Genomic DNA, 14797 nt, shown 5'->3' with positions numbered 1-14797 from the left:
TCATACAGGCTCACAGGTGTCCCCCCACCCAGTTCCCCTGAGTAAGACTGTTTCCCCAAAGGAAAAATTCTGCTCTTTTTTCTTCAGTCAAGCCAGTTCACCTGTTATCAACTACATGCCTCTCTGCTGTCCTGAGAAAGGAGCAAAGCTATGGGCCTGGGTTTCTGTTTTGTGTGGGCAAAGTTCTTTCTCTCCAAAGCATGACTCCTTAACAGCATGCCCTGATCACAGGGTGATACGCTCTTCTCACAGCCAGCACCAGGCTGTGAAAAAATAGGTGTCAGGGGCTGTACTGGACACAGCCACTAGAAGCCTTTATTACTTCAGTTTAGCTCACCCTGTACTGACCCAGCCCATCTCTGGCAAGTGCAGAAATGAAGAATGCAGGGTTGAAGAATATAGGGATGAAGAATGCATAGATAAAGGAAGGCGGGAATGAAGGATGGCATCAATATCCCACATTCTCCGCAACCCCTTTCCTTTCCTTCTAGGGATACACATGAGAATCCCATATCACAGGTGAAATCTGAAATGTTATCTATAATTAAAAGGACTTATTTTTTACCGATGCTGATATTTTGTCATTCACTTGGGAGGTGGCCTTCCTTGGCTTGGCTCTTGGCAGTTCCACGGTCAACCCAGAGTACTGTCAGAAAAGCTACAAATGGGTCTTCTGCTAAGTCTAAGGAGCCTTGAAAGCCATTGATGGTTTTCACAACGAAATTAACTGTGAGTGACTCCATCAGTGCCACGTGGCAACTGACATCAGTTGAAAGAGAGATGTTTGCATGCCAGAATTTGCACCAGTTATTGAAACCCTTCGAATTAGGCAAGAATCATATGTTATCTAATTTTGAGTGCAAGGCAAGTCTCTGGGCCTGGAGTTATAACACATAGTATTCTCATTCTATTTTCTTAAGGATAACAATTACCTTTTGAATTATATTTAAAGTCATGGTAGAAGTGATAAAAAGTAGTTTTATCCATGAAAATCAAATAGGCTTTCTCGTTCATATTTCATAAATAGTTATTAGTCAACCTTTTTCCATTTAGTTCTCATCATTATGACTTTGGACAGGCAAAGAAGCCGAACATTCAGTTACATCTAATAGAAAAATAGAGGAAAATTTAATATTGACTATAGGTTGAAGGATTAATTTGTGATGTGTCTTGGTCTTTTAAAATTGTTTTTGGCTTTTTCCTTGTATCTAGAAAGTGTGCCACTTTTATTTTTATTAAAATCCAAATGCTCTCATTTGCAGAAAATGATACACAATTATCCCCTCACAAAGGGAGCTTCCATGGCTGAAATTAAAACCTGACATTTATGAGGTTTTACTTAGCACATCAGCTTTTAGCTGAAGCTGAACTCGGTGGGATTTATGTGAACTTGAAAATTAATAAATTGGTATATTAGTTATAAAATACAAGGAATAATTTCCTCTCTTTGCCAGATGATCCATTTGGATTAGTGCTCATAAAAGTTCAACCGCAGCTGTCTTCACTGAATTTTTAAATAATGAAACCCTAACCCCACCTTCTCCCAAGGAGTTTATTAAATTCTCCTTTGATTAATGTTGTTGCCCATTTTTCCTAGGAAGTCAGATGTATAATCAATATTATAAGCACATCCCCCCATATTACTTTGAGAACTCTGGCAGTTAGGTCACTTAGCCCAAATGTATCATCTAAATTCAGGAACATGGTAATGCTGTTCAAAAATTTTAATCTAAAGCCCCGAAATCTATCAATCAGCCTGTCCGCTATAGTACAGATTAGAAAGATGGAGTCCTCCAGGCCCTAATAAAGCTCTCCATAGAAAGAGTTCCTTCTCAGTCTTGGCTGAGAACTGTTCGTCAGATCTAACATTGGCACAGACTCAGAAAAGATCTCCGAATTTTCATCAAGTTACCTGAGTATAATGGTCAGAAGTGAATGATGCAGGATCTGTGAGGCACATGCAGTTATGTGTTCAAATTATCATCAAGTCCCTGAAAAGAGAAAAGGATTTGACCATGACAATATTAGCAACTTTTAATAGTAACTTAAGGAGTTCAGGTGGCTTCTGACTAGACTAAAATTGAAAGCCCAAGTAGAAAAATTGGGGAAAGAGAAGTTGTGGCAGGGATATGGGGACTATCAGGGGATACAGAGAGAAGGAAGAATAACAGCAGAAGGAGAACCCTAGGCTTATAGGGCACTGAAATGGTACCTAACACAGGTTGGCAAGAGGTTTTGGGCCTGAGTACCTCATTTAGATCCTCTCCACTCCCTGACAGCCAACTAGTCTTGGGCATGTTACTTAACCACTTTTACCCTTGGATTCCTCATCTGAAATGCTGATGGTGTTGGTAAGACTATTGGGAAAATTGATTTCTGTCTATAGTGAGTTTTGCATACAGCTTGGCATATGTCAGACACGTGATGTATGGCAACTCTTGTCTTGGTCTGTTGCTCTTCCCTATCTTGTTTGTTTCTGTTGCTTTAATATTATTTCCTCTATTTATTGGCCAGTTATTTGGAGGTTAATTGGCATCAACAGAATGATTCTACTTGTTTCCTCTAAAAACTCTGTGCCCAGAGGGCACTCAAGAGTGCTCAAGAGGAGGAGACTCAATCAGCTCTTTCCTTAATCCCCATTTAAAAGTCTATATGAGTGTTGAGCTCTAACTGGGATTCTTTCCAGGTCAAGGCAGAAGTTGGACACTTTATGTCTGCCCCATTTTCCACCTGTACGTTGGGACCTGGATTGAAATGCAGGCCTATACTTGAGCAACCTTCTGAGATCAGAACAGAGATCGAAGGCCATGAAAGAAGTCCTGCTGTAATTTCCATCCAAAGAAAAGACTGGCATTAATGCCTTTTTGCCATGTGAAGCCAGAAATCCTTATTTTTCCATGAGATTTTGAAATAAATTTATTTAATATGTGGACAAATGAATCCTGATTAAAGACCCACTGGCCATACGTTTGAGACATTGGGTTCATGTGGCTTTCTAAAGCTCTGTCTAGTTGTGATTTCCATGATCAAGTCACAGTGGGCTTGGAAGCCCAGACACAGAAGTTAATTCCAACCAAACACAATGTTCTGTAATCCAGTCACCACAGACAATGCTCTCTCTGCAAGAAAATGTCTCTTCAGCTATCACTAGAACATATAGAAACTTCTAGAAATACACTGATGGGGTCAGGGTTTTATATGCTTTTCAACATGGTTCTGCTTCTGAAGCTCCTGACAGCCAATGCTGAAACCTATCCAAAGTGACTCATGGGTTCTTTTTCATTTTCTTGGAATTACTTCATTCCCCATCATTGAGTCAGATGCCATTCTAAAGTGCCATTCCCAGTAGTAAAATGGTGGGACATCACTTAGATCTTAAAATGGAAATTAGCCTTCTTGCTTGGGAAGTAGGTTTCAGATTATTCTTCATATTTTTCTTAGACAAGCAGTATTTATTTTAACGTTTTAAATTCTGTATTTCTTTTTGAGAAGTACCTTAACTTGTAGTATCACAGAAAACTAATAGTGAAATCATTTATTTCTCTAGAGATAAGAAGAGAAAGGCATTACCACCCAAGCACATATTTTGTGCTTGTAAAATTATTTATCCCTTTGCAGTCTTCTCCAGCAAAGATGTCATTGCTTCAAAAATATAAAAGCTGAATGATACTATGTACCATATACCTTTCTGCAGTACAACCATGCTGAAAATAAGCAAAACTGTTTCCAAGTGTGTAGTAATACCCAGTCCTTTTTTCTTTGAAATAAATTCTGTCCTGATCCCTGAAAGAGAAGCTTGTGCACACTTGAAGAACTTTGCATTTCCTTGAAAAATTAATCATTTAACATTGACTGAATTACAATGAAAGCAAATGTCTACTGCAAGTCTTCTGATCAGAATTTGAGATTAAATAGAAGAGAATCTTAAACCATATTTTTTTAATTGGGCAGATGTACAAATAGAAAGCTGGGACATAGGATGAGTGAAACCTTTGTGTAAAGGAAAATATATACACAGAGTGACAGAATGAGAAATTACCATTTATACCATGGCAGGAATTAATGTCAGTTTCTGCATGAAGATTAATGTGAATTTGCCAAAGCTCTTCGAGTTAACACAATTATAGCATATGATTTTAATGAAAGCTTTACCAAAGAAAATCATTGCTTGGTGCAAACATGCACCTTTGAAAAACTCTTTTGTGAACCTCTTTTGTAGTAACAAGTGTAGCTGTTTAAGAAAAATCTTTTTCAATTAATAACATATAAATGCTTTCCAGATAAACATGAGGCCGTCTTCCATTAGAATAGGAAAATTTACTGAACATGATTATAAATCTTTTCATATAAAATTATGAATTTTTAAAAAAAAGTTTATCTAGAACGTTCTTTTCTGTAAGCTTCCCTGAAGTCTCCCCCCACCCAAAAAAAAATGATTGATTTTTGGTCAATTACTCTGCATTCTCACCAGTGATTGGGAAGTACATAGCCAAGTCTTTCATTTTTATGTGGCAGAGGCTTTATAAATCGAATTTGTTCAGAACTGTTTGAACTAATATATGGCCTTTATTCTGCCATTTCCTCTAACGTGTGTTTGTGACACCATATTTGTGATTCAGCAGCGTCAAAGCTGGAAATATTTTGTTCCTCACAGCGAGTTCAGCCTCAATAGAGAACAGAGCAGACAGATGTCAGTCAGAGGGGGTGATTTGAGAGGAGTTGAAGGAAAGGTCGCCAAGCATAGGAACAAATGAAAGGGAGTTTCAAGCAGTAGGACTGAGACCTTTCAGCCCTGCCTTTTCCATCTTTACCTGTATTAAAAGTCAAGGCATGCTTTTTAAATATCATGATTCATAACGCATTCCTTCTGTGATCATAGAAATCTAGTTTCATAATTGAATAAGTTCAACATACCCCCCCAAAATAAATTCAACAAAATTTAGGCTCCTTTTATGCCTGAACGTGGCAAAAAAAAAAAAAAAAAAAAAAAAAAAGAGTGGTGCTCTGAGAAAATGTTACAAAAGCCAAGCACTGTACTAAATATCTTATTGGTATCATTGCACCAAAATTATTTGAGTATTTGAGTATATCTTTACAGCCCATAGTAAATGAAGAAACTAGAGCTTTGAGGGCCAGAGGAATAATACAATGGGCTTATTATACTACAGGGTATTTGTCTGTCATGTGATACACCCAGGTTCAATTTTCTGAACCCCACCAGGAGTGATCCCTGAGCATAGGGCTAATCACTATGCACCACCAGGTGTGGCCTAACAAAAAATAAAGAAGGTGGAATTTAGAAAATTGTGAACTAAATTAGAAACCTTATACATAAATTAGTAATGGAGTGGAGAGGGGGCTTTGGTCAGCAATGCTTAGGAGTGACCCCTGCCAGTGTTCAGAGGACCATATAGATCAAACTAGGGTCAGCTCATGCAAAGCAAGTGTCTTCACCCCTGAGCTCTCTGGCCCATAAATGAGTAACTTGGGGGATATTAAAAAAAATTAGAAGCATAAAACCCTACATTTGACTCTATGGTCTTGCTCTTCCTGCTAGGCTGGAGCTAATTTCATTAAGAGAATTTAACTTGCCTAGACTATCCTTGCTTAATCGAGGACAAAGTTCATCTTTGCTTGTCTGAATTTGTCCTTGGTCTGAGACCTGATCCAAATACCAAAGTTCACAAAAACCACCCTGGAATTTAGCCTAGAAATCCACAATGGCCCATTTCTGTCATCTTGTATTTTTCACAGCTACCACAGCGCTCATCTGCCTCAAAATTAGGGAAGATGGGAGGAACCTGAGGCAGGTTGAGGAGCGAAACTTTGGAGAGTCAGAGCTTGTTACTGGGGATGCTTATTATCTGTTTTCCCTCCTGCAGAACCCAGCACCGCTCCCACGGATGTGCGGGCCACCAGTGTGTCTGTGTCGGAGATTCTGGTTGCATGGAAACATCTGAAAGAGAGTCTGGGGAGACCGCAGGGATTTGAGGTATGCGCAGAATGGGGTGTAGGTGCCTTGTTGATCCTGCGGGCATTGTATTCTACTGAAGAGATGATTGGGGACTCTGACTGAATTACATTCCTTTGGAATTGGCTCTGTGGCAAAGAAAGATGTTATTTGAATGCCATGTATTGTGTCACTTGTTGGCCAGCTTCTTTCTCAGGACACCAGTTGTCATAGCACCAGGAAAAGATTTTTTAAGGCCTTCAGACAAAAAAAAGGAGCCACAGGTGAATGTTTACTGATAGCCAGTTGATTGTTGAATGAACATTTTGTGTATTTCTCTCGTTATTTAATATACAAAACAAGTTTTCTGTTTTGCTCTTTTTGAGGGGAATTGGAGGGCCCAGTACTTGGCTGTGTTCCTGGCTCTGCACTCAGGAATTGCTCCTGATAGTGCTCTGGAGACCATCTGGGATACTGGGGGTTGAGTTTGGGTCAGATACATGCAAGGCAAACACCCTACCTTCTGTGCTATTTCACCAACCCCTTTTTTCCACAGTCTTGACAGAACTTACCCCATCTACCAATTCCCAGAATCTGCTTAGAACTCACTGGTCTTTCCCTCAGATTTCCCTGACATTTTGTAGTTTTCTAACACAGATGTGTCAGCTTATTATAATGCTCATATTTTTTAACCATTTAGTGACATCAGCAAGAGATTAGTCCCCCTGCACACTTGAAGATTACAGACAATATGAACTTGAATACTTCACAGAAGTAAGATCCCTACTTGATCCTGCTTTGGCTAGTCAGGAATATGAGTTAGAGGATTAGTTTCTAAAAGTAAAAACAGTAATTAGAATCCACTTTTAGACAATTTTTTAATTCGTTCCTTTTCTCTTTTTGACTCCCATGTAGAAGAAATCACCTTTCATTTTTTAGCAGTGATTAAGTATATCAGCATGCCTTATAGGCTGAAAACCCATTTATTTATTTCCTATAACTGTTCAAATAATATTTGAGAAATATTAGGCAGGTAGGCAGCTAGCATATAAAATGATCACTGTAGCAAGTTTCTCAGGTTCTTTCTAAGAACTATAGTAAAGACCACATAGAATAGATCATTTTTGAGATAATATCATAGATTTCTTTGTACACACGAGCTTCAGTGTATTGTTAGGAGTGATAAGAAAGTGTATATCTTTTCATGATCACTTGTTTCTTTGATGAATAGCTTCTATCTCCCTAGTCCTGTCTCCTTGGCAATGTTATCTGCTTCCCATGAGTTCCAGGAACTTATTAATACACTTGACAGCTATGATTGATAATTGTTGAGTGACTATATATCTGTACTTCACAACCAACCCCAACCTGTTGTGCCACTGTAGAAAACATAGAGACTCTGTCTGGCTCCCCTTAACTAACCAGTCCCCAAGCCCTCACCTACCATGAATTTTGCCTGATAATGGTACCAAGTTTCCCTGAGGGAAGCCTCCAGTACATGATGCTGGCTTGGCCCACACCAGTGACACATAGACATATGTGGCATAGACACATAAACATAGACATATGAGGCCATAACACTTGATGGCCTCAGGCCCCTACAGGGTTTCTCTTGATCTTCAAAAAACTATCATCATCAAATTATCAGCATAATATTATTTTTTGTCAACTCAATACTATTAAATTATATTTACCTAAGGGGCTGGAGTGATAGGTCAGTAGCAGGAGACTTGCCTTGCACATTGCCAATCCAAATTTAATCTACAGAACCACGTGTGATCCCTGAGCCCTGCCAGGAATGATCCCTGCATTCAGAATCAGAAGTAATCCCTCAGCATCACCTGGTGTTGCCCAAAAGGAAAAATAAAGTTCTAAATATGTATATTTTTAAGAATATCACTGCTACTAACTAGTAATTAGTGACAAAAAAAAAACAAACAAACTTGGGAACAGAGCATCTTAGTTCAGAGCTCTGAGCCCATAATTTGTTATAGAAGCATCCAAATGCCTTGTCCAAATAGCAGGACACTGGCATATACTTGAAATTATACATCTTCAATATGGCTTTCAAAGGTTAAAATATCAAACTCTAAATCTGAAGATATTTTTCACCAGATTTTCTACCTGAGTTGAATTAACCATGGCACAAAGTTATTTTAGCCTCAGATGGAAGCAGTTAAAAGGAGTCCAGATGAGACCTTCATATGGGAAATATCCCTTGATATCCCAGCAATAATAGGGAAGAAAAATGAGAAATAAGAAATCATTTCTGAAGTCACAAACAAACTTATCTCCTTCTAGAATCCAGTTCAGGCAAGTTCACAGTCATCTGCCATTTCATAATTGATGAACTAGAACTCTGGAATATCTACTGTGGCATTTGCTCACAGTAAACTCAAAACACATTCTCCCTAACAGTTCATCAAACTTGAACTAATTTGTGTTATGCTTGTCTCTCATAGCATAGTGTCTGAACTAATGGTAGATCCGTCCCTTGGATCCATCATTCAGAGTGTAAGATAGGAGAGCGTCATGGAGAGCAGTGAAGTCCTAATGCTTTCCTCCGACAGCCTCTTCTAATTACCCTATCCAAGTCCATGGTGCTGTTCCTCTCAGTTCTGTGTCTGCTTCTCAAATTACTTTCAAGCTAATGTTGTCTGTGACATGGATTTACAGTCTGACTCAGACCTGATCTGTCCCTGATCTGATGTCCTGGTGATTCGTCTGAATGTCATTGAGTATTTTTTTGTTTATTTATTCACCTAATATTTACTGACCACTTGCTATTTTTGGAGGCAGCGCATATGGAAGCTGAATAATAGTCTCTACCTGGTGAAGTTCACAGTGGAACATGGGTGACTCCTTCTGTCTCGTCCTTTGTTTGAGGCACTTGCTTTCCATTATAACATGAATGCTGCCATTACCACCACAGCTCCTTCATATGATAGCCTGATGTGAGGCCCACCCTGCAGGCATCTGTCAGGGTTGCGGTAGGCTCTCTTGGTACCATCAGTTCATACCCTTCCTGCGTATGGCATTTCCCTTTACAGCATCATGCAGTGCATCCCTATTGATTTAAGAAGTAATGAACCAACCATTTCAACTCAGACCATTATGTTCATTGACAGTTAACTCAATGCTTTCAAATACACTAACAATGAATTCCAATGGGGCAGGCTGAGTTCTATTACTAAGCTGACAAGTTGCTCTGACTCATAGACTGCTAGGGCAATGGATGGTGGGAATAGTGGTTCCCAAGGGCAGTGTCAGAAAGCTCTTTGCCCCGGTCCATCCCAAAGCTGCTCAGAAATAAGGGCATGTTGTCTCCTTGTGTGCATTCATTGTTGGGTTGCCTGAGAAGACTAGTCCTCTGGAAACTCCTTGATGAAAATATACCTATGCCCATGCCCTCTCTGGGTAGGAGTTTCTGTAGACTGTAGAGTAAATACACTACATATACTAATCATATATAGCAGGGGTGGTGAACAAGTTTGACACAAAGAGTCAAAATTTTAAACTGTGAGAGTCAGAGAGCCACACCACGCAGTGACCTGCCAAAACAGACAAATACTCACACAAAAGCACATCATTCTAACAATAATATATTAAACACATATTGCATTTTGCCATTTTGAATGAGGGTCAAAATTCTGTTCGCCACCCCTGATATATAGTGTGTGGACATATTGCCATTGAACTTAAATGTAAGTACATGCTTCAGCCACTAAAATGTCCTCTATTTTCTAAAAGGAATCCATTATTCAATCAAGCATTTCTTCACTGACATAATCTTCTTTAATACTGTGTGTTCATTTACCTGTGGAATAAGTTGGCCTTGAGGACCTCATTTATAGTCCATCTTGTGGCCTTTTTGTATAGATACTAGGGATGGGTTTATATTGTATTATACAGGAATTGTTTTTACAAGCAACAGCCTACATGTGTGCTGATTTCATCATGAACTCTTTAGTGGTGGTGAAGAGAAACAAAAGACAGAACAACATGCCTGGATCTTGGCCTCCGAGGAAGAGGCACCAATAATGTTCCTTGTGGGCTTCATGGGGAGACTTGTGAGACATTTGTAAGAGATTCATGAGATATGTGAGAGACTCAGGAGAGACTCAGGAGAGGTTTATTAGAGACTCATGAGAGACTAGTGTGCTTTCTTGCCCTTCTGGAGGAAGTGTAACTCGGAAATTTATTTTGGACATGTCACTACTGCTATTTCCATGTATTGATTGCACTGAAAAGACTGATTGTGTTGTGCTCTGTACAATAAGTTGTGGCCAGGATTCTTCAAGGGAGAAGAACTTGGAATGTTGTTGCTCTGTATTTTATGATCTAATACTAATTGTCAGAGCAAGACAGAAACAAATGGCCCTTGGTGATGTCTGGCAATAACTCATCGCAGGCAGATTGCACTTAATTTGTGGGGAAAAGGAGTAGTGTGTTTGAAAAATGGAATTTCAGGTATAAATTAAAGAAGAAGAAGCTGAAATGATGTCAATCACCAAGAGGCTAAGACAAAGACTTTTATTTTCCATATGGTGTGTGAGTAGCAGCTGTTTTACAGGTTCTCTTTGACTTTTTATTATGATTATATAAAAATAAGCAGATAGAAAGACTAAAAGTAAGAAGATAAGGTGCTGCTGACTCTTCTTTCTTTTCTAAACTTCCGCGAATGCTGACATTAATTAATAGCTTTCATATCCTATCATTAGATTTCTTGGGTTATTTTGATAGACTAGATGGCCAATGGAAACTATGTTTTCCAAAACTCTGCAGATCAAAGGGAAATTGAAGAATTTTGGTTGCTTATCTTGTTCCTTTCTCTGATCTGCTGAAAGGCAGCTCTGGAGATTTCCTTCAGAAAACAATTAGTTACTCAATTTACTGTATTTCCCTTTGAATTGCTTCTAGATGTAACTCATCTCACCAAAATACTTTAAAATTTGTTCTGCAATTATTTTGGATAAACCACTTTGTTTTTAAGAATATTAAGCTTTTTCTGAAGATAATGTTTTATCCACTAAGGGACACAAAATATGAATATCTTTATTCCTATTCAGAAGAATTTCTGATTTGTCCCTGATTCCAGTGTATTGCTGCACCCCTAGAAAGGGCTCTCATTCCTAAACCCACAAGCCAGGGCACACCATGTGTCCATCTGTAGTCTGCCATATCATCCATGTTTCATACATACAGGACATGCACACAGAATACAAAATCACAGATGGGACATCAATCCCTTTCCTTGTTTTCCATTTTTTGTTGAGGCACCATTACTTACAGTATTGTTTGCAGTAGAGTGTCATGCATGTATGGTCCTACCCCACCCCCAGAGTGTTCACTTCCCTTCATCATTCGGGGTCCATCCCCTCCATTTCCCCTTCCCTCCCAACCATTCCTCTACCCTCCCATCACTCTCCCAGGTATCCCTCATGAGGGAAATCATTCTGTATCTGCCCTTTTTCTTCAGACTGACTTTATTCATACATACCACATTCACATTTCATCTACACTATGATAAACTGCACAAGTTCCTATTTCCCTTACAGCTGAACAGTGTTCCATTGTGTATGTAATCAAAAATATTTTTTATCTGTTCATCTATTCTTGGGCACTGCACTGCTTCCAGATCTTGGCTATTGTGAATAGTACTACAGCAAATATAGGCACACAAATGTTTCTTTGAAAGAGTGTTTGGGGGCATTTTTCCTTTCATCTCAATATGTACTAAGAGACTAGTAGGTTTACAGTCCAGCTTCCAATACATATTCTAGAACATCATGTATCCTAAAATACTCCCAAAATGTTCTGTATTCAATATTCTTTGTTTTAGAACTTTGGGGAAGTTGAAGTTGAAGGAGATGAAAGAGTTCCTATTTGCAGGAGACATTCACAGAACTGCATCTATGATGAACAAATTCAATTATACTTTAACCAATCTTTTTTAGATTTCAGCAATAGCTCCTAGGAAAATAAATACAAATTTATTCAGTCAATAATATCCATTATGATGTTCCTGCTGCATTTTAAACTTCCTCACCTCCTATCAGCTAATCACTGTTGAGCTGCCTCATAAATATTCAAAAGTTTAACTAGGCATTGTTTATTTATCTTATTTGATTCATTAAGTCACATCCTCTATAGTAAAATTGCCTCTGGGCACAAAGCAACTAAAATGCATGTACTCAACTAACCCTGACTGCCAGTATACCTCAGGGTATTGATTGTGACTAACCAATTTAATACCTATACCTAGTGGCTCAGCTCAAGAGATTAAGAAGCTGAAGATCAGCTAAATTGAGGCATTGAAGACTCCCAGAAACAAATCTAACTTGCCTGGGAAATGTCCTTTCTCCCTTCCAGAAACAGGACTTAGAAGCTTTCAGAAAAAGGACTTGACTGCAACTGGGACGTTCCCAGAGAAGGAAGAACCTAAAAGATGATCAAAAAATTGCTAAAGAAAAAAATCATAGCATTTTAATATTTATCTCAAAAAGAGGAAATTGTAAAAAGGATACAGTAAAATGCCTGTTCTCTTGCCCTGAGCTCACGTTAGTTCCAGCTCGTGAATTCCGGATTGGCAGTGGATTGAATAAAAGCAGATGAAACCAGGTTTTCCTCCTGGCCCTTGAAGTAATCATAATGCCAGGAGAAAAGCAACAATCTTGCCACCCCAGTGAGAGTCTGAAACAGAGGAGGAGGCATCCTCTTTGTTTTTCCTTTCATCGCTGTGCAGTGACCCACACTCAAAATCCCATTTTCTAGGTTCAAGCTAGCAATGAAATAGCCTCTGGCCTCCTCCTTCTTCATCATCTCTACTGAACCCAGATGTAAGCAGGCACAGGAAGGTTCTGTCTCAATCTGGGCCTGGGGACAATTCTGTGTGCTGATGAGAAAGTGACATAGAGCTTGAATCTGCTTGTGCTGAACTCCATGGTCACCAGGCTGGGAGAGACAGCCAGAGATGTTTCCCATGCCTTCTATGTGAGGAAACCTTCATTCCTTCCTGGAGGACCATTAAAGACCATATAGTGTCTAAGTCTAATGAGATTGAATCAGATTTCCTGAAAGAAGGATGCAAAATGACTCGAGAAAAAAAAACTTGAAAAGGAAAAGAAGCAAAGAATGTGGCTTTATATCTATATATTCCCCTGTAAAAGAGTTTCTTGACAGTCAAAAGTTTTCAGCATGTGGTTCTAGATCTGAATAAGGAAAAAAAAAAGTCTCCTCTTGTGAAAGAGCCATCCAGAATATAAGAAAATGCCATGAAATCAAAACCAAAGTAACAAAACTAAAATATTCATTAGAAGCAATAAAATGCAAATTTGATGCTGTTAAATATTTAAACCAGTTCTTCCAAGCGCAGACTTGCAGAGTAATCCCAGAATGCAAAGTAAATGAATAAGGGGATTTTATTTTCAGGTGTGGGAGAAGATGACAGACTTGAAGGAGATGAGAGACTCCATTTATGAGCATTGGGTGTACCTTCTTGTCAAGAAGCCTGAATATGACAAGCAATGGCTTCAGTGACTATAAAATAAACTCCAAAGACTATCCCCAGAGGACTCAACCCCCCAAAAAATAAACCTCTATCTTTACAATAAAGGAAACTTACAAATACTGGAATCTCAACAACTGCCTTCTGATCATCCTTGGATTGACTCATCTATCAACAAAGTTCATTTTGGTTTTATCTTCCAAACTTCTTACACTGGCACATCCTGCCCAGGGATCCTGCCCATGTTTGACTAAGTTCTCGCTTAGCATGTGATGTTGATTCCCTAGGACCCCAGAGTCGCCTCTCAGCCCTACCCAGTGTCTCCCTCATGCTACAGCTGTCCATGCTCAGAGACTCATCAGGACAGCCCTTGGTGCCCACATGTATAGTTGAGGATCCATGAAATGATGACGGTCTTAATACATGCAGGCTACTAGACAACAGAAAAGAGAGTGAGCAGGTGGAGAATAAGTTCTGTATGAACCTCATACGGTCAATCAGGATTGACCCCTGAGCACTGCAGTGTGATACAAAATAATGAAGCAAATAAATAATAAAAACCTGTGTAACATTATATACCAGAAGCCCGAGATATTTCATAGATCTTTGACTTCATAATTTTCTTTCTAGAAAAAATTAATTTAATATGGGGATTCAAAAGCATAAATAGAGACATCCCTGGCAACATCTTGATTAAAAGAGACAGAAGCTGGGGCTGGACAGGTGGCGCTAGAAGTAAGGTATCTGCCTTGCAAGCGCTAGCCAAGGAAGGACCACGGTTCGATCCCCCAGCGTCCCATATGGTCCCCTCAAGCCAGGGGCAATTTCTGAGCACTTTGCCAGGAATAACCCCTGAGCAACAAACGGGTGTGCCTCCCCCTAAAAAAAACAGAAGCTATACAAGTCTTCTACCATAGAACAATGAATATTCTGTGTATGAGTATAGGATAGAATGTTACTTTAAAAAGGATGAAAAGTGGGCCAGAGCAATTGTACAGCAGGGAGGTCACTTGCCTTGCATGTGGCCCACCCAGCTAAGATCCTGACACCACATATGGTTCTCTGAGCATCTACAGAAATGATCCTTGAGTACAGAGCCAGGAGAAGCTCTAAATACCACCTGTGTGGTTCAAAACCTCCCGAACATTTTAATTAAGTAGGATTAAAAAGTTAAATACATGACTATAATAATGTCACACAACAAGTATGTAAGCATATAATTTTATTTTTAAATGTATAATAAAATTCATAAAGGGATACATATACATAAAAGCTATTGCCTAAATTAAGTTACCTACACATCCAGAATTTTTTTTTTTGTTTTTTTGGGTCACACCCGA

The 14797-nt window shown here is 39.0% G+C and overlaps 1 protein-coding gene across 1 annotated transcript in view; it reads left to right on the top strand.

Moving 5' to 3' along the window:
* Window positions 1-14797, top strand: part of CNTN5 (contactin 5) — a 636787-nt gene that overhangs the window by 602213 nt on the left and 19777 nt on the right. The window contains exon 20 of the mRNA XM_049778604.1: window positions 5883-5992. Within this exon, the coding sequence (XP_049634561.1) occupies window positions 5883-5992 (110 nt within the window). The remainder of the gene's footprint in view (window positions 1-5882; window positions 5993-14797) is intronic.

The sequence above is a fragment of the Suncus etruscus genome, chromosome 8 (assembly GCF_024139225.1).
Source record: "Suncus etruscus isolate mSunEtr1 chromosome 8, mSunEtr1.pri.cur, whole genome shotgun sequence".
NCBI classification, from domain to species: domain Eukaryota; kingdom Metazoa; phylum Chordata; class Mammalia; order Eulipotyphla; family Soricidae; genus Suncus; species Suncus etruscus.
The sequence above is the reverse complement of the archived record's forward strand: the minus strand, read 5'-3'. Positions and strand labels throughout refer to the sequence as shown.